This window comes from Motacilla alba, chromosome 1 (genome assembly GCF_015832195.1).
Source record: "Motacilla alba alba isolate MOTALB_02 chromosome 1, Motacilla_alba_V1.0_pri, whole genome shotgun sequence".
Taxonomy (NCBI): domain Eukaryota; kingdom Metazoa; phylum Chordata; class Aves; order Passeriformes; family Motacillidae; genus Motacilla; species Motacilla alba.
Window position 1 is genome coordinate 94,871,737 of NC_052016.1, and position 27,915 is coordinate 94,899,651.

At 42.2% G+C, this 27,915-nt stretch overlaps 1 protein-coding gene across 13 annotated transcripts in view; it reads left to right on the top strand.

Annotated features, from left to right (window-relative positions):
- MAP4K4 (mitogen-activated protein kinase kinase kinase kinase 4) overlaps window positions 1-27,915 on the top strand; it is a 166,194-nt gene that overhangs the window by 117,377 nt on the left and 20,902 nt on the right. For 2 of the 13 annotated variants that reach the window (XM_038146468.1, XM_038146459.1), the window contains exons 10-24: window positions 1,662-1,837; window positions 2,510-2,582; window positions 3,036-3,246; window positions 10,597-10,758; window positions 12,858-12,944; window positions 13,603-13,833; window positions 17,145-17,306; window positions 19,316-19,546; window positions 20,473-20,579; window positions 22,027-22,178; window positions 22,883-22,980; window positions 23,317-23,325; window positions 23,793-23,968; window positions 24,363-24,483; window positions 25,647-25,838. In XM_038146468.1, the coding sequence (XP_038002396.1) occupies window positions 1,662-1,837; window positions 2,510-2,582; window positions 3,036-3,246; window positions 10,597-10,758; window positions 12,858-12,944; window positions 13,603-13,833; window positions 17,145-17,306; window positions 19,316-19,546; window positions 20,473-20,579; window positions 22,027-22,178; window positions 22,883-22,980; window positions 23,317-23,325; window positions 23,793-23,968; window positions 24,363-24,483; window positions 25,647-25,838 (2,188 nt within the window). The remainder of the gene's footprint in view (window positions 1-1,661; window positions 1,838-2,509; window positions 2,583-3,035; window positions 3,247-10,596; window positions 10,759-12,857; window positions 12,945-13,602; window positions 13,834-17,144; window positions 17,307-19,315; window positions 19,547-20,472; window positions 20,580-22,026; window positions 22,179-22,882; window positions 22,981-23,316; window positions 23,326-23,792; window positions 23,969-24,362; window positions 24,484-25,646; window positions 25,839-27,915) is intronic. The other 11 variants (XM_038146511.1, XM_038146501.1, XM_038146475.1 and 8 more) reach the window with 10 other exon arrangements.

Below are 27,915 nucleotides of genomic sequence, written 5' to 3' on the forward strand. Positions count from 1 at the left end.
CAGCTGAGAAGAATCCATTAGTATCAGAGGATTTCCTCCCAGTTACTGGTTACAACTGGCACATACGAAACAAAAATACTCCTTAGAAAGAGGTTTCTTATTGATGGAATGTGATCATGGGATGCTGTGATCCTGTCAAAATAGTGAAGTGATTGGACTGTGTATTCAATATCAACATAGTATAAACATGGCTTGCTTGCTGGGCTTGGTCTTTACCTGGATTGACTTATTTGTGCACTTATATACTGTCAAGGCATCGCTCTCTCTTACTTGCCTTCTGCATATATTAAGGGAATAGAGATGCATACGTGCCATTTGCATTAGCCATTCATTGACCTTTTTATGTGAAATAATAACATTCAAGGTGTGAGGAATAAAAATATCTGAACATCCAAGGTATGTTGGATTGAGCCTTTTTTTTATGGTAGGGAAGTGAACTAATGGATGGAAATAATTGTTTTTCCTCTTAAGCATGTAATGAGGATGTTTGCTCTCCAAGCACTGGAGCAGGTTGAGAGCATGTACCAGTTAAAAAGCAGCTCTGGTCCAAGGCAGTGTTGCTGTCACTCAGCTGTTTTGATGGAGTGCTCAGTTGCAGTTATAAGAAGATAGGCTAAATGATGACAAAGTTGTAGAACCTTCACAGAATGGTTGGGTCGGGATCTTAAAGATCGTCTAATTCCAAACCCTGCCACGGACAGGGATGCCATCAACCAGTTCAGGTAGCTCAGAAACCGATCCAACCTGGCATTGCATGCTTCCAGGGATGGGGCATCCACAACTTCACCGGGCAACTTGTTCCAGTGCCTCATTGCAGTTTTGAGTATTTCCACTATTGGATTTTGGCAGGTGGCTTGTTTGGTGACTTTTTTGTGGAGAGATCCTCTTTCAAGAGTTCAAATGAAGTGCCAGTTTTGGAAGGTGGTGCTGCAGCTTAGCTAACTCCCATACCCTGTCAGTTTATGCTGTATGCAGGGAGGGTTTAGTTTAGTTCATGCCTTAAATTGTGTCAGAGACCCAAAGTGCCTGTGTTGAACAGACAACAGTGACCAGCACCCACCTCTACTTCTTTAAAATTTTTTTTGTGTGTGACTCTTAAGGTAAAAAATAAAATAATCTTAAATTCTGGCAGATCTAACTCTGTGAGCCTAGGTGCATGCAAAAGCAGTGTGGTGCTGCTTATGTCAGGAGAATGGCAGACACAGTTCTCCTGACTTTGGGTATGGCTGTCTGTAGCACGGGTAGGTGGAGGTACACCAGAGCTGCCCTGCCTCTGCTCCAAGCAGGCTGGATTCTATCCAGCTCTGATCCAGAAGCAGCTAGGCTGGGTTTACATTATTTACCTCACTCATAGATCCTGACTTTCAGAGCAGTTATCCCTCTGAAAGAGGACACATTACAGTGCCTGAGTGCTCCAAGAATGTTCATGTCACCCTGTGTCCCTCCAGCCCTGTGTCCCTCCAGCCCTGTGTCACTCCAGCCCAGTGCTCAGCTGGAACACACTCAGATCTGTTTAGGAGGTACACTTGCAGGCAGCACTTGTGCTGTTCTCTAGGACATGATGCTCTTGGTGGAAATGAATTTGAGGAAGGATAGGAAAAATGTTTCAGTTGAGTTTTACCTCTCATCTCTGTGGTTTTTTTTCCTTCCTGCTTTCTCAGGTCGAAAAAGTTTTTCAGCTTTATAGAAGGTTGTCTAGTGAAGAATTACATGCAGCGACCTTCTACAGAACAGCTGTTGAAACATCCCTTTATACGTGACCAGCCAAATGAAAGGCAAGTCCGAATCCAGCTTAAGGACCATATAGACAGGACCAGGAAGAAGAGAGGAGAGAAAGGTATGCAGCTTGTAAAAATCAAGTCTTTGCCACTTGTCAAAAATTCATATTTTTGTCCTGCTTTGCATTCTAAATACCCACCCCAAGAGAAACTCCTGCAGCCCAAATCCTTAAAAAGTTATTTTTTAATTCATAGTTTGACTATCAGAAGGCTCTGTTTTATTCTGTCCTTTACAGAGAAAGTATAAATTTAAAGTGCTGTATTTTCTGATAGATTAAATTTGCTCACTTGCTGGCCGCTGGCTCTTCCATGCAAGCATTAAACAGTATTTAGGAGGATTTTGGCATATATGTCTTTCCCTTCTTTCGTCTGTGGTAGATTAATTTCCTGGAATGATGCCATAAATCAGACTCACAGGAAATCACCCATCACAAGAGCTGTGAAGCAAATGTTTTGGGCAGCCTTTTCTCCTTATTCAGGTGGTGCTGAAGTTCTCCAGGTGTCTTGTCTTACATGTGAAACCTGCTGTTGTTCAGAGAGTTTGCTGGAAGTCTTCTCCAAAGCACTGTGCCACTGGGAAGATGAGCTGATGTATATATAGAATGAGTTATAGGGTCTGTGATAGATCTTCTCACTGTAGGGGACAGGAGCTGGTTTATTAAGGTGCTACTGCAACTCCCCACTGCCCTAAAATTAAACTACTATCCAGGCCTTTGTTTCTTTCCTGTTAGATGAGACGGAGTATGAATATAGTGGAAGTGAGGAAGAAGAGGAAGAAGTGCCTGAACAAGAAGGAGAGCCAAGGTAATAATTGCTTTTGGGATGGCTTTGGGCAGTCCGTGCCGAATAAGTCTAAAGGTCTGTGATTATAAATCAGCATGCTAAATTTCTGTCTCTTATTAAGTGAATGCACAAACCACTCAAAGGGTTTGAATACCTATGCTGTGACTGTTAAAGGTTTGAAAGCTCCCCTTCCTATGACTTAGAGCAAACAAGCTCTGGCTGGAGATTTATGGCAAATATGATTGATCAGGCTCTCCACAGTGTTAGCATTCGTCCTTACTGTGCTTGGCCTCATTTCACACCCTCTACTGAGAGCGTGTATTTGACATACATCCAGTGTCTTTGCTCCAAAAGAAACGAGATTAAACTTTAACATCATGATATATTTTATTAATGTTCCTCTGCTTTGGCAAAGGTATTTAATGGCCCAGCAGGCTTTATCATACAGAAGGCTTTAACTTCCTTTTGTTGCAGTTCCATTGTCAATGTGCCTGGAGAATCAACCCTCCGACGTGATTTCCTGAGACTGCAGCAGGAAAACAAGGAACGGTCCGAGGCCCTTCGGAGACAGCAGCTGCTGCAGGAGCAGCAGCTCCGTGAGCAGGAGGAGTACAAGAGGCAGCTGCTGGCAGAGAGGCAGAAACGCATTGAGCAGCAGAAGGAGCAGAGGAGGCGGCTAGAAGAGGTAGAAACAGGAGACTGGAGTTTAGGGGAGCAGAAGCCTCTCTCCCCCTCGTTTCCCATTCCTGCACCCATTTAAAAATAATTCCTTGTAGCCCCCAGAATACATCAGGAAGGAAAACATCATGTGAAAATCCACCTGTAAACGTAGAGCACTTAAATCCAAGCTTGGCTACTTGAATATTAGACATCTTCCAAAGCATTTGAATATCCAGCAGCTCCTGTGAAGACAACAGGAGCCAGAGCTGGATTGTTTTGAAGGCGTTTTTTGTGGAAGAAGCTGTTTCTTGGTCTCTGTCTAGGCTTAGGTAGACAGAAGAGGAGAGATAAATTATTCCCAGGTGGATTTTTCTCTCAAGTACTGTTTTGGGGGCCATAACATTTTTCAGATTTCCCTTTAAAGCTTTCTCAAACATCTGTGTTTGGCACTCATTCATGGTAGATAGAAGCCTGTTTTTAATGTATTATTCTCTCATGCACAGTAGCTTAGTGACTAAGAGCCACCTAGATCATAAAATAATAGAATGATTTGGATTGGAAGGGGCCTTTAAAGGTAGATCTAGAAATATGTTTTGTAAATCAGTGTTAAAATTACAATTCTGCAGGAATTACAAGTATGTAAATCATACATTTGTGATACAGTAAGTATGCAATTTCTATACAGTACTGGAAGAAGAAAGTGAATGTATGTGGACAATATTGTTCTGTCATACTTTTCACCTCCTAAGATCTCGTGTGCATATATATATATATATATGTAGATGGAATAGGCAGCATGAGCTTCAGAAGTAGGAGGATTTCAAAACAGCTCTTCAGGCCAGAGCTGGGTATGACACAGAGTTGAAGTGAAACCAACGCTCTGGCTCTTCAGGAAGTGCAGGGTCAAATTCCAGTTGTCCTTAAATGACCTCTTGCTTGAGTCTGTTTCAACCTTTCACTTAGCAGTGATGGAAAAACTACACCCAGTCTGGTTTTCCAAATCCTGGTAACGTTTAATGAGGGTGCAACCAGGACCAAATGTTGGTTTGCATCCCGTGACCTGTTTGCATAACAAAGTTCCAAATACCTTTCCAGGTCACATTATGCTCCTTATCCCTCTTTTCCAAAGTGCAAATGAGTTTAGTGCTGCTGTAAGGAGGGATTGGTAGCTAAGATTCAGCCACACATGAATCCATAAGGAGGGATGAGAGGAAGGCATATAAACCCCATTTCTCTTCTGTTTCTTCCCCACCCTTCAGAGAATGCCAAGATAAACATCGTAGCACTTCCAACTGTTTTTAGACTGTTTGTGGGGGGAGTAAGTAATAAAAAAATAATACTAGAAAAATACAAAAATAAAAGATCGATATTATCAAAGGTGGGCAAAAGTTGAGCTACTGGTTAGCTGCTCAAATTTTTCTTAGTATGGGAGTCAATGATGTCTTTTAAATGCCCCTTTAATCTCTAAGGTTCTGCAGGCAGTATTTTTTTTGTTGAGGAAGAGGATTACAATTAAATTATCTAGGTCATTTAACTTTAGTAATCAGTGCAACTCTTAAAATCTGGATTTTCTTTTTAAAATAAAGGAGCTGCTGCTGCTAGTAGTGGAAACAAAGCAATGCACCATTTTCTCTGTGTGGGTTGAACTTTTTGGGGATGTTGCAGTTCTAACAGAATGAGCAAGTAGAAAGAAAAGGCAGTTACCTGAAAGTTATGTTTAATCAGTCCTGCTTTTTAAAATCTAAAATAAAACTGACAGCTTCCACAACCACAAGACAGCATGTAATGTAGATTGTCTTACTGAATAAGGTTGCATGGTAAAACATGTAAAATTTGTAAGATCAAAGCTTTTTACCTTGTATGGGTCTGTAACCTCTGCCTGGTTCCTTGGAGGCATAAATAGGAATGAGTTACAAAATAGGTTAGTTTAAAAAGTTTCCTTTTGCAGGTGATGGTGTAGGCATATTGTTCATCAATTGCATTAAAAAAAAGACTCACATTTAGCTTTCAAAAAAACCCCACTTAGTTAATTGGATCTTGTGTTGGAAAAATGTATGATCCCAAGTGGTTTTTAACAAAACAGCAGCCAAAACAAGCTCTTTCAGATGGGGGAGGGGTAGTAGACACAAATTTAGATAAACATCAGTGTTGTGACACAATTGAAGGCCAAAATATTGAAATGTTGTCACTTTGTCCTTAACTCACCCACCCTGTTTTGATGAAGCCAGTAAACAATGAGGAGCTTGATAATGGGAGTCAAGATTAGTGTCAGGCATTGAAGCTCAGGGCGTTCATAAATGCGTTGATATTTTTACCAGACTTGCTGTCTTGTAATTTTTGCTTGTGTAAAGTCTGTATGCATATACCTATTTAATATTCTTTGGTAGAATTTTATGCATTAGATAATCTTCCTGAACAAGTTGCATATACTTCCCCCCCCCCCCCCCCCCACTTCCTAAATTAAAATTGAGGGCTTGTTCTTACAATGCTGGCACAGAGCCTAGACAGTTTTGACCGAGACTGTAACAGGAACGGTGTTTAGGACATCTGCCAAAAACTCTAACTCTCAGCAGTATTAGAGAAAAGATTACTTTTTAAAAGGCATATAGGTGACTTCTAAAAGTTGTTGTTGGAGGAACCTTGTAATTTGTGTCTTACTGAGGAGGTGAAAATGACATGTGGTCAAACTACAGAAAATTACGTGAGAATTTTGCGACTGGGATTTTGTCCCACCCCCAGCCCTTGTTTAAAAGAGATATAAAGACTGTCAACTATGTAGGTGTTTAGATAGTTTAAACAAGAAATCTGACCTGTTCCTGGCTGTTTTAATGGGATTCTGTGATTCTATTCAGCAACAGGGAGACAACTGCTGGGTATGAGAGAAGGCATTTGAATTTGTACTTTGCAAAACTGAGTCTGGCTCAGGAAGCTAAGGATTGGCTGTGGTGGAATCCCATTCTCTGTGGACCTTCACAGTTCAGGATAGCTTCATTGAATGGTGTCTCTGTCCCTGGCTATGAGAACCTAAGATGGATGTTTTTGAAGTGGTAGGTTATAGCTACACTGGCAACTAGTACAGTCCTGTGGAAGCAGATCATGGAGCACAATAATTAAAGTGCTGTGGACCTGAGGACTTCATGTGTTTAAAGACAGGAGGAATTCCTTTGGACTGGCTGAGGTCTAGACTCTGTGCCTGCTTGTGGTTGGAGTGCATCAGCCTTTTTAATTTCATCCAAAAGGTGTGGTTGGCACTCCGAGACATCTTCAGAATACGAAACAAAACTGGATAAGTGGAGATGTTTGGATGATTCACTTCAAAAGAGCACTCCTGATCTGAACCAAGATGCTAATGTAGGTGTACCTGCGGGCAATTTTTGCCAGGGCTTTATTTCTTTTACAGAAGGGGAGCTTATTCTTATCTACTTAATTTGAATTGCTTGCATCTTGGATTGGTAGTGAGTAAGAAGTTCTACTTCTGGTTTATCTCTAGTGTGGACAAAGCAAAAATCTCTTTATTAATCTTGCAGATTCTCTTTCTAAGCTGATACCAGGTTACCTAATTCTTTGTGAAAGAAATAATTAATATAGGTATCATCAACCAACTTCTGAATATGAGACACAGTAATAATATTTTAGGAATTTAAAATTAAAGGATCTGTATCTATCTTGAGCATTTCACTGTAGGAACGATGGCCTGAATTCGTTGGTATAGCGAACTGCATGTGTAGTTGCATTGCCCCCTCCTGGTAAATCATGCTCTACTGTGTGGACTTCCAGTTTGGAGATGTCAGGTTCCATTATGAGATCATTATTATTGCGCCCTAAAACCAGATAAGGAGCCAGGGCATTGACACTGTATTTTCTTTGTGGGTTTTTAAAATGTTGTTTGCATAGTACATGCCCATTTTGTGACATGCAGTAATTGGAGGCAGTATGGCCTCTGTCAAAATTCCTTTTTGGCATTTCTTTGAAGAGTTCTTGCCTTATTTTCTGGCAAACAGTTTGCTCCTTGGAAATAAGCTTTCCATCTGACGTGTGCAAGTAAGTTGGTAATACCATACCAATTTTAGAAGATCAGGATGTGCATCCGTAAGTTCGGGAATCTAGATCTATACCTGCTGTTTCTTGGACAACAGTGTTTTCTGTCAGGCCTTTTTTGTAGTGCATGACCAAAAATTACAGTATTTGACAATCACACAGACTAAATTTAGAAGGCAAATTTTTATATGTTGAAATATGACATTGGTTTTAACTAATGGTTTTCCCTGTCCCACTCCTGTCCTGTGGGCAGGCCTGAGGCACACAGTGATCAGATTTTAGTGTCCTTATGGAAGAGTTGCTAGAGCCAGTCAGGAAGGCAGCCTTGTGCCAACAGATGGATGCAAGAAAGTCAGCTATAGGGCTGGCTCTGAAGCCAGGTTGGGTCAACTCAACTTGCTACAAACCTCCTTTGGCATTGCTTTGACAAGATGTGCACTAGGACCCAAGAGATGGTTGTCACTGAAGGTTTCCTCTCCCTGGGTGTGTTAAAAGTAAATTCCACTTCATTAGTGACCACTGGTTTGATGCTGAGGTTTCAAAGACCATGTGCAAAGGAAGTGAAACTTTTCTTTTGCATCCAGGGCTGGGAATAAGGGGATCGTGCAGTGTGTTTGTGCAGGCTCCTGCAGTGCTAGGTACCAGCCTTTCCACTCACCTGGCAGGAGGCTGAGACAGTGTCTGATGGGAAGGTGGAAGTGATGCTGAGAATCCTGATCTCCCTGCCTACTTCGGCACATAGACAAAAGCACAATTTTGAGATTTGTCTTAAATCCATTTTTCCCCCCTATTCCTTTGCTGGATAATAAATATCTGCTGATGTGCTGAGTTAGATATCTGGATCAAAGTTTCATTAAAAATCTTATCTTTTGACAATTGATTTTGTTTATTTTGTGCTGCCATGGGAAACTGGCTCTCTTAATCAGTTTGTAACTCTTTTTTTCCTCATATTAAGTTCAGTTATTTATAATTATTGATGAATACTTCTGAATTAATTCAAGAAGTGATGAATTTGCCCATTCTTCCTTGTAGTGAGAATGATGCCATCCTGAGATCTGCAGTATATCCACTTAACAATGTCAACACAATATTGTTTGAGTTGATAAATGTGCATATTATATTAACCAGTCAGCAGTGTGCTGTCTCTTGCATCCTCAAGGCAGCAGAATTATTGTACTTCACGTCTTAGTTTTCTTAAACAAAAGCCTGTCAGACTTGATTAGCCAAGAAGGACCTGAATATATTGACTTAAATGTAGAAATTGCTTGACACTGAGGCATATATTCAGAAATTAAAGTGCCTACTTAATCCTTTTACAGTGCTTAAAAAATGAAGGAGGGGAAGCAGTGAAACCTATGAAATGCACCGCGTGCCGTAGCTGCCTTGCAGCGCTTTTGCTATTTTTATATCTACATTCATTGAAGAGAGCTAGCTTAAGCACAAGTGAAAAGGCTGGTAAATGGATTTAGTTAGAAGAGATGCAAGAGCAAGGAAGCTGTGTTTCTGAGAAGATACAGAAAGAAAGTGTGGTGGATAAAAGAGTTTGTCTTGTGGCACAGGAAGGTGGTAGTGAACCCAGGATGATGCTATGGGCCAGGAAAGAGGGCATGATAGTTACAGTGTGGGTGTGTTTCAACAGTGGTCTCCAGGACAGTCACATTTTCCCTCAAACTGTAGTTAATAAAAGAGAATTGGAAAGCAGCCTGTATTATTTAAGTGCTACTAATTGATGGAATCACAAAATGGTTTGTGTAGGAAGGACCTTTAAAAACCATCCTGCTCCATCTTCCCTGCCATGGGCAGGAGACATCTTTCAGTGCTCAAAGCCCCATCCAGCCTAGCCTTGAACACTGCCAGGGATGGGACAGCCGCAATTTCTTTTGGCAGAAAAGCTCAGAAAACCCAAGAAACATCATTTTTCCCCACTAGTATTTCTTCTCCACTGTCATGTCAGAATAGATTCCAGAAGATGGAAAGACTGTTGATATTTCAGTTCCTTCATAGTAATGCAGGAAAATGTTCCAAGCAGAGAAAGCTCATCCCACGAAGTAACACAGCAAGTGCAGATCGGCCTTTGCTTTTTCAGTTGAGCACAACTATGAAACTCACACCAGTAACTGGATTTGTGAACCCAAAGTAAAGCTTAGTGTGAGTGCTCTTTCTTGCTGGACTACTTGAAGTAGTATGTACCTTAAGATAGGCAAATCTGTGGCAGCTTTGCTTCAACAGAAATTTGGGATAGTGTTAACCTTAACATAAATGTGATAAGGAATAACCAATGTAGGTTTTCATTTTTGTTCTTGGGATTAAATTTGTGCATGCTATTTTTTGCTTTAAATTTCTTCCATATTTTTTTAGTATGTTATAGAAACCTATAAAGACAGTAAGTGTAGTGATATTCCCAGTTGATGGTTGAACAGGAGACAGCTGGGTCTTTTGACACTTAGGCAGTTGTGGGAGGCTGCCTGGGATTTCGAGGTAGGTGGAGTAACTGGATGCTTATGCTGAAGTGCAGGAAGAATTGGTCACGACTACATGGGCATATAAAATGTCTTCTCTGAAGTCATATATGGTGCTCCATAGACATAAATGAGTCAGTTCATGCTTTCTAGAGCTGTTTTCCAGTTTTTTTCAGACTTGAGCAGACCTAATCAGCACCCGTTTGTGTTTGGGTCATGTGTGGAAGCTTATCTGTGTAAGTGTAAATCTTACTTAGCTGCTTTTCTTCTTTTACATATAGGTGCATGTGATGTTTTGGGAGGAGCTGAGGTGCTGTTGGCCAGCCTTCCTTCTCTCTTAGGCAAAGTTTTGGGCAGTGCAAAGCCCAAATTAAGCTTGATTGTGGGGCCAACACTACAAAATTCTTAGCAGACCAACTGTTTTAAGAGACAAAGTACTTACAGAAAGTTCAGATAGTTGGCATTTGAGTTGGCTGATTTAGTAGGGCTGATCATCCCTTTTGGCAAGAAGTAGATTGATGATGTCAAGAAAGTTGTCATCTCTGAGTTAAACAGTTGCTTGAGGATTGGGGTTTGTGTTAGCCTTTCTTGAAGAGGGGAGTGAGTTTCCACACCTCGATTGTCATCAGGAATATAGTACATGACTTTGTGTGTGCATGAAGAAACCAGAGAGTCTAAGTGAGGCTTCTTCTAGGGATAGATGTGTGCAGGGTATGAGTTTAGTTTCCTGGGGGAGCACTTGCATAAACTGTTTTGTCACTCAGTTGCAGAGCTTGCTAGTCCTGGTAAATCCCGCTCTTCACCATAGAAAACAACCCCACCTCTTTCTTTGATAACAACAAAAGTAAAACTTTGTGGTTTCTTTTCCCTTTTTGTAGCAACAAAGAAGAGAAAGGGAAGCTCGAAGGCAACAAGAGCGTGAGCAAAGGCGGAGAGAACAGGAGGAAAAAAGACGTCTGGAAGAAATGGAGAGGAGGCGTAAGGAGGAGGAAGAGAGAAGAAGAGCAGAGGAGGAAAAGAGGAGGGTAGAAAGGGAGCAGGTGAGTCCATGATACAGATATATGTGCAATAGGTTTGTTTCTTCTAAGTTCTAATTTAATTTTTAAAAAAGTAGTAAGCCTAAATCAGCTTTGAGGCAACGTAACACTAACTCTTTCATCTTTGTTGTTTTTGACAGCAAGTGCACTAACATAGGATTGTAGGGCTTTATGGAAAATTCTGGCAGCCTCAATATTCTCTCAAAAAAAGGAGTCTTGTTGCAGTACTCATTCTAAATTCAGCTCATGCCCCTGGGCTGGACTAAAATCACCAGAATTGGCAAAATCATGACTGGGGCTGAAAACTGTTTCTGGGCTTGTCTTGCTGGATCAGTGGTTCTTGCAGGACATGCCCCTGTTCAGAAGGCCTCCCAAGAGAAGGGCAGCTCTGTTGCGTGTCAGCTTCTGGCACACAGAATTGGTCATTGGCATGAACTTTGAATACTCTGAATTTGAGATGGAATCTTTGAGCTGCAGAGGATTTTCTACCCTAAAACTTCAATATGCAATTTCCCTCTCTTACTCTGTTTAAAATCAGTAATGTATGCCCATTCAGGCAACAAGTATATCTTAAGTTATGCCAGCGTGCCCTTAATACATTGAAAGTACAACTGAGAAACTTGTTAAACTGTGAAATTCAGCTGCTATATTTATGCATGAAATCTGCATGTTTTAAAATCCTTTAATAACTTCAATCAGGGTGATAATCAGAGCAATACTTACTGTGCATGTACTGCAAAATACTGATTGCAAATAAAGGGCCAAAACTTCTGTCCTAGAGGCTGATTGATTGTAAATTTCCCATTGACTTCAAGAATGCTGGGTTTGGCCTGACATACCTTAATTTTTTCTTACATAAATTCACTGTATTGAGATCACTGATGATTGTGTTACTGGGAAATTTTACTGTGTTTGTGTATGTTTCAAAGATTCTTGAGTCAAAAGGAGAGAAGACTAACCAATGGGAATAAATATATGGAAAATCTCTAATTGCAGCATAGCAATTTGCTTTTGGGCAGACACCGGGTATTCCCCCAGCTGCTTTTTAAACTGTTGAAATGCTAATTACGCACAGTGCCAGTAATGACAAATGGTTAATTGGTGTGGCCAAGCTGAACCACTCTGAATTTCTATTCTTTTTTTTAGAAGGAAAGACACGTTCCCTCTTAGAATTTTTGTTAACTCAAACTGTGGCTCAGCCAGTGTGCGTAACAACAGTATGGTGTATCTCATCAGTCTGTCACAAGACTTTCTATAACTCCCATCACTGTATCACTGATCCATTAATTTCTTTATGCATACACTGTAAATGTGTGCGTGTGCTTGTGTGTGTGCGCATGCACATGTTACATACTTCCATTAATTGCATGATAGGATGTTACCAGCTTGGGTTTGGTGCTTCAGAGTTTGAGTTCTTCTAGGGGGTAGGTGAAGCGAGGGTAAATGTCTTGACCTGTTGAGGCTGCAGGTGAAGAGGTGGCTAGATGGCAAGAGCGAGCGAGTTTGGTCTAATTTCTGTTTCCTGGTGGATGTTTGTTTGTGTCATAACCATCGCATAATTCAGCAAGGCTGGCAGTGTTTGCTCAGGAGAGGCTTCTGGTGAGGGCGGCAGGGGAGACTCGGCAGGGCAGGTCCCAACTGCACTTGGCAGAGCCTGTTTGGGGGAGCTTGCTCCAGCTCTGCCTACACTATGCCTGGCTCTAGCTGTTGCTAACAGTTCATCGCACCAGTGCAACACACTAATGTTTAATACAACTTGCATGTGACTTTGTATTGGCTGTGTTGAGTCAGACTTGCTGTGTTTTAACTTACCAAAACCTTCAAGTGCATTTTGCTGCTTCTTGAAACCACTTCCAAAATACATAAATGAGCATTGGCCTGTGCCGGCAACATTTGCAGGAGTGCAAATTTCAGAACAGAAGGGGCCAAAATCTAATGCTCAGGAGGCAGGGCTTCCGAAGTTGTTCTGCAGGCACTAATCCATCCTGAAGTGAGTTTCTCATTAAAGCTGAACTGGGGAAGTAGCGTGTGGTGTTCCACCCAGGGGGTTCTGATGCATTCCTTTTGAATAAATTTATTGCTGGGTAATTTCTATGTGACAGGAGTATATCAGGCGACAGCTAGAAGAGGAGCAGCGGCACTTGGAAATTCTACAGCAGCAGCTGCTCCAGGAGCAGGCCATGTTACTGGTAAAGCACTGTATCTGTTTTGTTCAGTAGCTATAGGATCCATTTATCCGGCCAGTCCTAGGCTTCCCTCAGTCGGGCACAGCTGCACTGACAGTATGACAACAAAGGAGCTTGATTAAAAGGCCATTTATGCTAGTGTTGTGGGCTGACAGGCACATATGAGAAGTGCTGTATGGTCACACTGCTTTCTGGGCAATAAGAGGAGGCTTTATGTTAAAGTGGAACAGTTCTGGTGTGGTGGTCGAGTTTCTGAACAGACCTTGGCATTCAGTGAAGAACTAGAGTGCTTGTGTTGCAGATCAAAAGCACACATGATATGTAAATCCACCCCAGGATACAATGGCCTAGTGTTGGTCTAAATCATTGTTTTATGAACTTAACACTGGATTTAGTATAAACAACTCTTTTTTTCCCTTTAATAAAAATCAGTTTTGTCATAACTCTCCAATCATGTCAAGCTTAGCAGTACACTCATGACTTTCCCAACATAAGACACAAGTCATATGGGTCTAACTTAGCTCTTGGTTACACATTAACAATGAAATAAACAAACAAACAAAACAGCAACCAGAAAGGTGCATTTTTAATGGGATTGGTAGGGACACGTCCACCATACAGTCAGTGTCATGTCTTGAATTCCTCACCCGTTCTCTCAAAGGAATACAGATGGCGTGAGATGGAGGAGCACCGACAGGCCGAGCGACTCCAGCGGCAGTTGCAGCAGGAGCAAGCCTACCTCCTGTCGCTGCAGCACGATCACAGGCGGCAGCAGCAGCAGCAACAGCAGCAGCAGCAACAGCAGCAGCAGCAGCAGCAAGAAAGAAATAAACAGAGCTATCATACCCCTGAGCCAAAATCCCACTATGAGCCTGCTGAAAGAGCACGTGAGGTAAGTCCTGCTAGTGAACAGGAGTCTGCTAACTGCTTCTCTGCTTGCCGGCATCAGCATGACTGCAATTCTGCTACAGCATGTAGCCTACGGTTGGAGGCCAAAGCACCACTCAGAAGGAGCAGGATATTTTAAACTGTTGGTTACTGGTTTTCAAGCCCTACGGCAACTTCTGAGTACTTATGCTGCAATCACTGGAATTCAGACTTTTTGAGATGTAAAAGTTGGAAAGAAGGTCTGGAAGGCTGCAGACTAAGGGGACCTGGTTTTGGAAGTGTCGTGTCAGGAAGTTGTATCTTTGCTTAATCAGACATGTTTTCTTAGGAAAACTGTTGGTCCAGTGGTCTGTGTCTCTGGCAAGTACTGGTGATTTGAAATTGAGAGGCAGTTGGAAAGCACAAGCCTGTAATGGATGTTAACACTCAGCACATGTGTACACATTTGGTGTTTTAACTTACACTTTTCAAAATTTCCTTCTCAGGAACACAAACCTGAATTTCATTAGTTTCATTTTTGAAATGTTAAGTAGTATTTTCTGAGATCATGTCCCACTCTTTTGAAACTCTGTGGTGCTGCCTGCTTGGACTTCAGACACTTAAAAGTTGATCTGAAGTGCTGTTTCTTTCACTGAGTCTTCACTGGTCCGTGAGCAGCATTGGTAAGCAAGTGAACGCCTCTTTGATGTATATTTGGCTTTCTTTTAGTGATCTTATTCTTGTGTTTCCCTTGAGCACCATACTGCCCACAAACCACCAGACTGGGCAATGTTAGTCAAAGCTCTTAATGGCATTCATCAGCTGCATGTGGGAACTAGGTAAATACATTTTGGAACAAGAACAGAAAATATATTTAGGCCTGCTAAACATGATAAAATAGTTATCGGTTCAGCTTCATCCAGCAGTGCCTCTTAGTCTTTGAAGTACTATTGTTTGGGCTTGGCGGACACAAACTCATTTTATTCTAAATGCTTTGTCCAAGTTCTTAATAAACCATGTTTGTCCTATCTCATCCATTCTGCTTGATGGTTGAAGTATCTGATGTGTTGTCTTTCTTACTTGGAAGAAGTTCAGACTTATCTGGTATGTGATGGTGCAGACATGGAACCAGCCCTCTTGTCCTTGTTGCATGTTCTTGGTCCACCTCAGTGAAAGCATGGCCAGTCTAGCACTTCTGTCCAGCCTGAATGCTGGCTGGGATTTGGAGGGATGCAGAACTGTATCTGCTTCATTTTCCTTTCAGGGCTGAAAAGGAGAGAAACTTGAAAAGATTCAAGTGTTCCATCCTTTAGGAGAACCACTGACTCAGTTGATTTTCCTGTTGTACTCTTTCTTTTGTGATTGCTCTAGCCCAAAAGAGTAAAGACAGAAAAATTTGTTTGTAGTAAGATCTTCCCAGATATCGTTGTTAATAGTTTTTTTTTAAAGTGTGATAGAAGTATAGCCATAAGGTCTTGATACCTGGCAGTGGGAATGCCACCATTTAATCCTAACAGCAGGCATTAACTCTTGCCATCATTCTTTACATAAAACAGTGAATTGGAATGAGTGTTCTGTGCCTCATGCTTTCAGCCATACTGCTCTCTAGAAAAAGTGTCCACCTACAGAGATGCTGACATTGGGATGGTAAGGTGAAGTGGACTGACCTTCCTGACAGGCTAAGTTGAATGGTGATCAGTTTTTTCCCTCATTGCAGCAGCAGTGAGGATATAAGGAAAAGAAATTCTAAGATTGGCTTTGGCAAACAGCAGGGAGCTTAAAACTTAATATCACTTTCAGGTCCAGACAGTCAGATGACTGGAATAGGACCTGTTTCTGTCCAGGAATGCACTCTATCTCCTTGCCACCTCTTGTCTGGTTTTGAGGACATGTCGCTCCTGCAGTTTATGTGCTTTGAGCTTTGTGGAATAAACTTCCTATCATCTACAGCTAGAGATGTGAAAACCTGTTGCTTCAGACAGAAAGACTTGAGGCTTTTCCTTATTCTATTCATAACAAGGAGTCTGGCCTGTTTTTTAGACTTTAAAGAATGCCTCTATGAAGTTGTACACAGTGCTGAAAATGATTGCATGGTGAAGATGCTTGCCTCCATTATTGTACTCTTCCCAAGACATGGTGTGTTTTGTGAAGACCTTAACAGAAGCTTGTCTGCTTGTCCCTATAGGCAACCTGGTACTATCCTCAAATTTTGGAATGCAGAGGCAGGTTGGGTTTGTAGAGGAGCCCACCTGAGGCAAAGAGTCTGGAAACATGTCTGTCTTCTGGAAGCCAGTCTCTTCAGACCAACACTCCTAGGGAGCATTGGGAAATCATCCCAATACTGGTTTCATGCTCTGGGCACAAGGGTTAAGGCAAATTAAATCATCCCAAGCTTCCAGTTTGATCTTTGGTGCTTTGATAAAATACTGGGAGTTTAGCTTTCCTCAGAGGCAGCCTACCTGGCACATGCTGCCTTGGTTCCAGCAGCAGACTTTCTTAGGAAATGAGAGGCTAATTCCTTTCTGCCTGTAGCCTCCCTCTATCTCTTGTCCTTCATACCTCTCACTTTGTTGTCAGTATTGTGGCCTTGAAAGAGGTGACGTTTCTGCATGGGGACTTTGCTTGATGGTCTTCTGAGGACTGAGCACATTCTGATTGAGTCTTCCCCTCAGCAAGATCTTGAGGTTAACATAAGATCAATTCTACACCTTCCTGAGAACAGGAAACAAACTGATGGGACTGTCCTCTACAGCCTTTGAGTTTGTGCTGAGAGTATTTGATAAGAGAGATGATGATAAGTTCTACACTTTTGTGCCTAAAGCTGAAGAGACTCCAGTGTTACCTGGTAGAGAAACATACTCCTGTCTCTTCTTCTGTTGCTGAAGAGAGAAGCACAGGAAAGCAGATAATCCAAAACCATTGTTTGCATAAGGTGGGCAGCTAAAGTAAGGGATAGCGGTGGGAAATACTTTTATATTGTGAAGTTGTTTCTGTTTAGATATATCCTTTTTATTATCTGTGAGGAAAGTACTGATGGAAAATAAGCCTAGGCAGAAAGAAGGCCCATAATGTCTTTCATCATATTATCTCACATCTTGCTGCCTCCTGTATCTCCTCTCTTCCTAGTATGGATTATCCATATTGGCATACGTGGAGCTTTGGTGTAGTTCACTCACTGAACTTACAGTGCTGGCAAAAGTGGTAGAGAAAAAATCCTGCCAAACCCCAAATGCATTTGCTTTCTTTGTGGTAAAGAAAAGGTGGTACTCCCCTTTGTATTTCTGCTGTAATTGGTTTTACTGACTCAAGGCTTAACCTCTATTTATTTTGGCTTAGGTGGAGGAGAGATTTAGAAAAACTAATCAGGGCTCCCCTGAAGCACAGTCTAAACAGATGGGCAAAGTGTTGGAGCCACCAGTGCCTTCAAGATCAGAGTCCTTTTCCAATGGAAACTCAGAACCTGCTCAGCCTGCCCTGCAGAGGCCAATGGAGCCCCAGGTAAGTGCCCAGGAAAATCTTGGTGAGCCTGCAGGGAATGCAGAAGTCCTAACATGTTTCCTTCAGATTTGCAGATCTTTGCACTTAAAAAGCCTTTTGTAAAGGATAGTACTGTTACACAAAACAGCTCATTCTGTAGATTTACTCTTTGTCTATTTTTGCTTATTTTATTGATAAACTGATGGATTTGTGGGTTTGGTGTGGTTTTTTTTGGTTTGGCTTTTTTTCATATTAGAGCTAGACTAGAACTGTTGTATCCCATTATTATCTGTGCAGCAGTGACACAGTGGGTTAAATGCTGGTGGCAGTTGCAGAGCATTTTGCAATTCAGAATTTGCTCTGTGCAAGGTTTTTACTGCTAAAAAGGATGCTCAGGAAAAAAAGTGCACTTGCTTGGTTTTTAAAATTCTTGCAGAAAAAAGCTAACTAAACAAGTGGGTTTTAACAGTGTGAGCACTGTTTCAAAGAGTTTGCAAAACATGTCTAAGAAAAGCAAGTTTGTTGTCAGTAGGCCTGCAGTTGCTAAATAAAGCTCTGTACCACTCCTGGAAAATCAAGAAGAGGTTGAAACCACTGAGCTGCATGGTAGTCATTGTTCTGCTGTTTTCTAACCAAGAGCCTCCAGATCTTGATACCTGATCTCATAGGACTTATGGCATGAATTGAAAAATTAACCTTTGTCTAAAAGTTAGACATAGCCCATGAATTCTGAGCAGTTTAGGTATGCTAAATTAAACGGTCGAGTTCTGCATTTAGTTCCTCTGTTTCCATGCAGAATTTTCATAAAGTCTGTTGATGACAGTGCAAGCTAAAACCATCCCTGATTGTGACTAGGTATTGCCACTCTTTTGGACAGCAGAAGAATTTGAACAGACGGAAGAGTGGGAGAAATCAGGACAGAACATGATCTCTTGCTCATTATTTCCTGGCTTTTATTCAAACCTCTATGACTATTTCAAAATATTGGACTTACATCTTCATGCGCAGTGCCAGTTACTTTTAAAGTCTGTGTCTTTCACTCATATTAAGGATAATCAGGCTCTTCAACAGCTGTGTGTATTAAAATTGAGGAAATAATAATAACATAAAACCAAATACAGCCAGCCTACTGAAACTGGGATTGAAAGCAAAGTTTTGCTTAATCATTAGGTGTGAAAACAGTGTGTTCCTCAGTTATGACTTTTCTTCCTCCTTAGTTTCAGAAATGAACTCTTAAACACAGGCTTATGCACAAAGAGGAAGTAGGCTGGAGGGAATATGGATTTCACTGGAAATCCTAATGGAGTTTTAACTTCTTAGTCACTGTTATGCCTTCTTAGTATGTGTAATTGAATATGTGTGCATGTCTGTGTGTGTGTGTACTTTGTGTGTAAATATGTATATATGTACAGTATACGGTACATATATGGTGTAAGTATAATATGCATTGTACATATGTATACTATATACAATATATATTATGGTTTTTTATATATATTGCAATAATTGTAAAGGAATAAAGGCTTTGTGTTATGGTCTTTCTCCAAAAGTTTCAAGCTGTATCCAGTCCCTGAATTTGTTAGGAAATGTAAATGTCTGTTGGTTTACCCAATTTACAGCATTCTTTAATTTTGTACATTGTTCCAATTGGATGTCCACTTCAAATTTCCCAGCCCACCATGAGACCTGGCCAAAGCCCACTGAAGACCAGGGAACAGAAGGTGACTTCTGTCTTGAGTGGCCTTTGAACTGAGGCTCATGGTGCAGATACTGGATCCCCTTTCCCTCTGGGCACCAGCGTACGTGTGTGTGGAGAGCGCATCACACAAAAATTGCATATGTGCTGTATTTTCAGTCTGTGACGTTCTTTGGGCGCTTGCCTTGCTTTTAAGTGCATCGATTCCACCCCACGCTTACCTAATGCCATAACCAATTTGTCTCTGCCTGCCCCACCTGCCTTTATTCTGTGTTAATTGGAAAGCCGGTTATACTGAGCGCATTGAATGTTTTATGTTTTGTTTTCTTGTAAGGTACAGTGGTCCCATCTGGCATCTCTCAAGAACAATGTTTCCCCTGTCTCGCGATCCCATTCCTTCAGTGACCCTTCTCCCAAATTTGCTCATCACCATCTTCGTTCCCAGGACCCATATCCACCTTCACGCAGTGAAGTGCTTAATCAGAGTTCTGACTCTAAGTCGGAGGTACCCGACCCCACCCAAAAGGCTTGGGCTAGATCAGACAGTGACGAGGTGCCTCCAAGGGTAAGGAGTAGAAAGACAGATGTGTGCTATTTCTTTATTATTAATTACAGTTTTCTTAAGGATGTGATGCCCTGGGCACTGGGAAGACCGTGCCCGTGTGCCAGCACTGGTAACAGTTTTTTGGAAGGCAGATCATAATGTAGGTATTCAGTCAATGGGTTAATGATAATCAACCTGAAGTACAATATTGACGCTTCATATAAAATTGGTAATTATTTATAGAATGCAGCTATTTCAGAGAAACAATTTATTATGCAAAGTTAACAAATAATTACCATATTCAGGAAAGAATTCAAAATATCCCTGGGGTTATTGCTCAGAGTTAATATTCCTCTTCATCGGTTTGTAACCCAAACTATGAATCATACACTTATTTAAAATTGAGATGGATCTGAACAAAAAGGAAACATTCAATATATTTCCTCCTCCTCTCCCCCTTCCATCCCCCCTCCCATCCACTGGGATTGGCTTCTTCTGAGTATATTCTTGCTCCCCCCCACCAGTCTTTGCCTTCTGCTGATCCATTCCCAGGCATTTGTTTGGTTCCCTTGAGCTTATTCTCCTAATTCTCATGCTGTTTCAGCAAATTGCTTTGTGCCTCCCCTGCTTCAGTCAAAATGCCATATTCTTTTCAAATGTCTCAGTAGTGGGGAGGGTAGCGGGGTGTGTACGTGTTCGTGTGATAACCATTAAACGCTATTTAATGTTAAGACTAAACATTGAGTTCTATTCAAATTCTGAACAGCATCACAGCTGAGGCTTTTGGCTTTGTGGGTGTTTGTTTTACTGCTTTTGGTCATTGATGCTAGCTTGTACTTAGAACATGTTGTTAAGAGCTTAAGAATATATTCTGTGGCAGGACAAGTTTTATCTTCCTGTCCTGTCTGTCCTCTTCATGGGTTTAACACAACCTTTTTTCTCCCAAGGTACCTGTGAGAACAACGTCCCGATCACCAGTCCTGTCCCGCCGTGATTCCCCGCTGCAGGGCAGTGGGCAGCAAAATAACCAAGCAGGTCAAAGGAATTCCACGAGGTTTGTAAGCCTGCGTGTCCTTGCTTTTCTTGAATTGGAAGGAAAAGGTATATGGGAAGCCAGGCATTTCCAGACAGCTTTTGGCGATGACTGTAGGATGTGAAAGGAGGATGGGGTTGGATCTCTGTTCAGTATTGATTAATTTCTCTTGATGTGGCACATGTGTCAACAAATGCTGACAAAATTTCTTCTTTCCTCTTTTCATTTGAGTTGCCTACCCTGTAATTTTTGCAATAATTTCAAATATCCTTCCAACTTTGGAACAAATGTGGCTGTTTATGAATATCTTGCCTTTTGGTGCAACAGGTCAGCTTGGGTATACTGTGGGGATTAGCAGCAGGAGGGCTTGTAACATCTTAAGTGAAGAGAGCTCAGAAATTTTCTGCTCCTTAGCCAGAACCAGATTTTAAGAGGGGGAAAAAGCCTCCCTGGGCTGTGACACTGAGCACCCAAGGTCAGGAAGGGGGAGGAGGAGAGAGCTGACTCCTGAGCTTAATGGAGCAACATGGATAGGGGTGAGGCTATTATGATGTTCTTTTTGGTTTGTTGTAGCAGGCACAGGCCCTGCAAACCTGCCTTGGCGTTCAGAAACAGAATGCTGAGTCAGGATGACTGGACAAAAGGAGCTCCTCTCTCCCGCTCTCGGATCCTTGCTTATCTCTCTGTAAAGCTATAGGTCACTTTCCTTTAACCCTTACCATTGGACAATTCTCAATCCTCCCTAACCCTATATAAACCCCTGTTTCTGCCCGGCTCGTTGGAGCTGCTGTCCCTGAGACCCTTCGAGACACCCCGTGGAAGAGCTATGAAGAAGACCAATAAAGACATCGTCTGGGAACCTCACACAGCGCTCTCCTCTCTTTCCTGGTCTTCCGAATGCCTGCTGCGTGCCCCAGCCAAGCCTAGCAAGCCCAAGAGCTGAAATCACTCATGAGCTGATAATCACTGAGCTGTATATCACTAAAGGCTTGCTAAGGCATAGGCTGGTGGCACTGCCAGAGCTTGGGCTGATTAGCCCCCCTCAGAGCTATGCTATCCGGCTTTGATGCAGCTCCTGGGTACACCCCGTATCCCAGCCAGCGGCATTAGTTTGTGTTTAGTGCCTAGGACACTTCTGACCCAATTTTAGACCTGCTGCATGCAGGCTAAGAGAATTGTCCACTTCAGGTTATATACATAAGAATGGCAGGTGGATAATTCCAAATAAAAGGAGTAACTTATACCTACCTAAACTTTTTTTCAACCATCATAAATACAGTAATAGTTATTTCAAAGGGAGCTACTGCCTGGGTTGTGAAGCATTACTGATGCCCTGATCTCAGCATTAAAGTGTTCTTTCAGTCGAATTATTAGCAAAACACTGAGAGAGGGTGATGTTTCAGTTTTGACTTGGGAATCTGGGACTGAAGTGTGCGTGACAAAGAATTTCTTTCCTCCCTTCATACAGCAATATAGAGCCTCGTCTGCTGTGGGAAAGGGTGGAGAAGCTTGTCCCAAGGCCCGGCAGTGGCAGTTCTTCTGGCTCAAGCAACTCTGGCTCACAACCTGGCTCCCACCCTGGCTCTCAGAGCGGGTCTGGAGAGCGGTTCAGGATGAGATGTAAGTCTTTCTCCTACCCTCTGTAACATTGTGTTTCTAATTTTATTAAGATTGGAAGCACTCAGTAATTAAGATGATAACCCTCACAGGGAACAATCTTTGAGCATGCAGTGTCAGAGATGGGTTGGCTTCCTGTACCCTCTTGGCCATACGTCCTTGCTTGGGAAAGGCAGCAGGCACAGAAATCATTGTCAAACTGTTTGTTTCATTGTTCTTGAATTCCCATCCAGGCACTGCTGCACTTTCCTATGTGCTAACTGCCCAGTCTCCATGCCTTCACAGCTCCCTCCCTTCCTCATGTGTGCAAGGACACATTTTGATACTTGTTGCCTGTCACCTTGGTGGTTGTTGACAGGTTGCAGACTGCCATGGATAGGTCTCAGCTGGGCTAGATTGGATGATGATGGAGGTTTTCCAGCTTGTGGCCACACTTGGCTCTTTGATTTACAATTGTTGTGACCGTTTACTTTGGCTTCAGACATAGGTCAGTTGCACCTATACAAACCACAGCTTGCAGTGTTTTTTGTGTAGTCCTTCAGGGACAATGTAGTAGTGAACCAGTGAAACTTAGGTCTTGTGGTCAGACACCCCTAATATTCATCTCACATCTCTTCCTCAGTCCAGAGTGAAGTAAGAAAACATATTTTAGCTCCCTGCCTAATCTGCTTTGTTCTGTGTTCCTTTTGGGGTCTTGGCACCTGCAGCATCATCCAAATCAGAGGGTTCGCCATCACAGCGCCATGAAAGTGCACCTAAAAAGCCTGAAGAGAAAAAGGAAGTCTTCAGACCTATCAAGCCTGCTGTGAGTTGCATCCACCTCCCCTGTCCTCCTTCTATTCCAGGTAGATTGACAGAAAGTACACTGAGAGCTTTGTTCAGTGCCATCAAGGGTGAACATCAGCAGGAGTTGAGTTTGTAACTGTGGGTCTAGCAGCATGCTCTGGGCTCTGCAATTGCCTGTGTACATCAGTACTGCAAACTTTGTTTTGCACTGCTTCTGGGATTGATTTCTGCTCTCCAGTCTTCTTCCTTCCTAATCCATGCCTTTCTCTCTTTCAATCTTGTGCTTCCTTCCTGGGGCTGGACCAATGATCGTGCATCTGACCTGAATGTGCCAATGCTGGGCTGAATGGTGCAGGGAGAAGTGGTAAGACCTTACATTTTTCCTACTTTCTGTGAAAGATTTCTGACATTTTCTACATCTGGCTGCTATTACAATTTATTACAGCTCTGTGTCCAGTTGTATCTTGGGGAACTCAATGGGTTTTCACAGTCTTTCCTTGAAGCTTTCTTCAGTAGCCATATCTCCTATAATACTGCAGTCAGTCATAAATCAAGATTCATAAATCAAGGGTTTCAAGTATTGCATATTTTTCTATGATACGGCAAGACCCCCTTTGGTTGACTCTTCTGGTGTTTGAATTTATGAGAAAGTGAGTTTTGGTAACTGTTAGGAATGATAAGGAAAAGGAAAAGGAAACAGTACTACCGGGGCAATGGAAACATGGAAGTGAACAAACTCGGGCACTAATCGTGTGGGTTTGTCTTGCAAGCTCTTCTTCTCTCTTACTTCCAACATCAGTTTCAACATTTTTTTCTTCCCTCTCCCAACAGGATTTAACTGCATTGGCGAAGGAGTTGCGAGCAGTAGAGGATGTGCGACCCCCGCATAAAGTGACGGATTACTCATCCTCAAGTGAGGAGTCAGGGACAACAGACGAGGAAGATGATGATATGGAGCAAGAAGGAGCAGATGAATCTACTTCTGGACCAGATGATGTCCGAGCAGTGTTAGTCCCTCTAACAGTGTTTTGCATCTGTTTTGCCTCATAGGGGATTGAAGGAAGAGGATGTTAGCTTAGCATTTTGGCTTGTATGTTAGTTCTTTCAGCTCGCTACAATCCATGAGGAAGACATAGCAGCCTCATATGTTCATATATTCAAACACTAAGGATAGTCTTCTCGATGTCCTTTCCCTCTTCTCCCTTCATTTGCTACAAAACAAGAAACTGTTTAACAATATCTTGCTTTTTTTTGATAGAGAGGCTTTTCTAGGCAGCTTATGTAAATACTTCACTGAGGCCACAATACAAATTAATTCTGAGTATGCTTTGATGCAGGGCAGTGACAGCCAGGGCACTAGTGATGTTATCTCACTCCAGTTATTTCTTGTCTGACAAATAGGTCAACGTTGAACTTGAGCAATGGTGAAACAGAGTCAGTAAAAACCATGATTGTCCATGATGATGTGGAGAGTGAACCTGCCTTGACTCCTTCTAAGGAGGGCACCTTAATTGTTCGACAGGTATTGCTTTTCCTTCCCTGTGCAGTGCTGCTCCCTTTCTGTGCTCATTAACCCACTCGCTCATTCACCCATGCTGTTTCTACATTATATTTGTTGTTCGTATTATCAAGACGCAGCTGTAGAGAATTTCAGATGAGCAAGATGTTTGATGCATGCAAAGAGGAGAGTAGCCCTTCACCCCTTGCTTCTGTTTTGCATGCTTTCCAGTGACACTCATGGCAGCACCATGCAGAATATCTCCAAGTCTGTGGTAGAAAAGGGTAGAAAAGCTGCAGGTGTGTGGAGCAAGCACCTGGAGCAAAAACTTAGTTTAGTTTTAGCACAGAACCAAATATGTGTCTCAGGAGTGAGGCTGGGAGGGAGCTGGGGTGGGAGCACTCAAGGTTTTTTGAAATTGTTTTGAACCTGTAGTTTAGGGCATACAGACCACCCAGATAACATACACACACATATACATGCAAATTCACACAACAGTTGGTGTGGGGGAGAAGCAAAATAGGTGGTGAGGCAGAGAATGTGGACAGAGTAGAGTGTTGTGTTGTTGCCTTTGATTCTGAAAATACTGCATTCTTGTGCCTCTGAAACATAATGGTTCCCTGTTTTTAAATGAGCTTGTGTGTTAATGAGCGTGCTAGCTTATAGGAGTTTCCTCAGTAATCGCATTTCTGAGTTTCACAACTGAATGCCAATTTCTTAATTGAGTCCTCTTGTTTGAAAATTAAGACTTCATGGTTATTGTTTTAAATAGTTAGCTGAAGGGATTCTCCAGAAAGTCCAAACTGCTATCTGTATAGGGTCTAAGTCAGTTTTAAACAAAACAATAGGGAAAAAAATCCTCACCCCACCCCCAAAAATGTGCTTGTCCCTGTTGTGGTGTTGGACTTAGCAGCACAGTTGCTGTTCTCTTAATTGGTGGAACTGGCTGTGCAAGTCAACCACATGAACCAAGCATTTCCCTGCTGGTGGGAATTTCATGAATTCTAGTAGCTCTCCCCACTTTCCCTTTCCATGCAGGCATCAAAGCACGAATTATAAGCTTATTTTAAAAATTTAAAAAAAAAAGTGAAAAGGTAGGAAGTGAGGGAGAGAAGGAGAGAGGTTGTTAGGGATATAGACTTTTAAGCAGCACTTGAGCAAGACAAGTGTGCCTGTTTTTTCTACAGAGTACAGTTGACAAAAAGCGTGCCAGCCATCATGAGAGCAATGGCTTTGCTGGTCGCATTCACCTCTTGCCAGATCTCTTACAGCAAAGCCATTCCTCCTCCACTTCCTCCACCTCCTCCTCCCCATCCTCCAGCCAGCCGACACCCACCATGTCCCCACAGACACCCCAGGACAAGCTAACTACTAATGAGGTATGTCTTACACCACAGCTGGCTGCTTTCATAGGGTTATAGCAGCATTGCCTAGTAGCTAGTTTGCAAAGGAACTCCAGCCAATCTCCCCTGCTTTTTTTTTTCTGTCACCTTTGTTCCCACCTCCCAAATAACACATTTCAGTTCTGTGTAAGAAGCCCTTAACTCTAGAGCAGTCCCATGCCAAACTTGCCAGTTTACTATTTTTGCTTCCTTTTAGTGAGTCATTAATTGCATGGCGTTCATTTTAAACTAAACTTGACTACTGCATTTTCAAGCCGATACTCTTTTTAATTCTGTTTTATTCCGAGAGCAGGCTAATTGCAAGCAATGTGCCTCTTCAGAATTAGCAGTTAATTTTGGCTTTGTCAGTAAATGCTGGACAGTTTCTCCACACACACGAGGAGCTGCTTGTTGAAACTCACCCAATGGGAGAGGAAGCGGCCGTGGAGGGATTTTACTTGCTAAAGCTTGCCATGTGGGCTGGGTGAACAAATCAGGTGTTGCCTGGGAGGGTTGTAAAAGCCTGAGGTATTGTTATTTTGGAATAATGAATGGGCAAAAATATTTGGGTTTTTTTCCAAGTATGCGTGTACTCTGAGAAGCAGCTGTGTAAAGATGACCGTTATCCACCAGCTGATTATGTCCAGGTGGAGAAGGCTTTGCCAAGTTCCCTCTTGCTGTCCTGGGCTGATCCCAGGACGGTGCCTTCCTTTACGGAGTGCAGGTGGGAAAGCCTGCTCCCTCACTGTGTTAACCCCTCGCAGCAGAGGAGTTAACACATGTGCGAATGAACAAAGGGCCATTCGCCCCTTCCCAGCCCCAGCGGTGAGCAGGGAGCCTTGTCTGGTGTCTCCACTCCTGGCTGGGTGGCCAGCCTGGCTTACAAGGAGAGCCTCTGAAGCAGGGGGTGGTACAGGGCGAGCGAAACTTGGTGAAAAGAACCTGCTGCTTCTCAGGGTAGAGTCCTGCCATGGAGGTGTGCAAGTGTGATGAGGAGAGGTTGCAGTGAGCTGGGTAGGTTATGGCAATGCACATGTTTACCACATAATCAAAAATGCTTCTTAACCACATAGCAGGTGGGTGGGAGGGAGAGTTTCCTCCTGGAAATTCATTTAGCTTTATGCATCATTTCCAGCTGTGCTTCATTGTTCTTTGATCTTTCTAAAAGTGCACTCTTGTAGGTTATAGAGATCAGTTGATTCATCCAGAGATACGCTTGCTCATTACTTTGGTCTAAGCAATACGTAAGCAGGGTTCAGTTAACTCAGCTTGGGAAGTGGGGGCTGTGGCAGTGCCTGGTGATGAAGGAGCCTTTTGGTGTTGGGCTGTCCAGGGGGCAGGGATAAACTCCAAAGACCCATTGCTGGTTTTTTCTATAGAGATTTAGGAAGATCAGTGGTTGAAGGTTAGTTGATGCTAAAGAAGTGTCTTGTAACAACGTTTGCATAAAACTGAGCAAAAACCCAGTACTGCTTGGTATAACTTGCCACATGCACACTCTTTATGTATATATATATACACACTTTTTGGTTTTCCACTTGTCCCATTCTGCTTCAGTATGATATGTTGTCACTATAATACTAAACTGGCAAGGGTTTTTAAGTTGTTCCATTTCCACTTTTAACAATTCATTGTTTCACTTGTCTTCTTTCTTTCTTTGTTTTTTCATGTTTAGACCTCATAACTCAACAAGCACCAGTGATTTTATCCACTACATACTCATAGTGTCATGTCACTGTTTGCTACACCTTCCACACTAATGAGCCCCTTTGTTCGATACAGGTTTAATATGTTGCTTTGTCAAATAAAGGTGGAAGAATCTGCTGCAGCTTTCTGGCAAGAGGCTCAGGTTAAACAAAATAGGGAGAATGAACATTAGCGAACATTGAAACATAGTCCATCATAGAAGTGAATGCTTGATCCCAGATGGTTCTGATTTTGTTGCACAAGCCAAGAGATCAAACTTCCTAATTTAATTAACTACCTAAATTCAGGAGATGCTTCATACATTCAAAAATTGTAGGTAGTGGGCAGCTTGTAGATAAAATAGTTTACATACATTTAAGCAGATTTT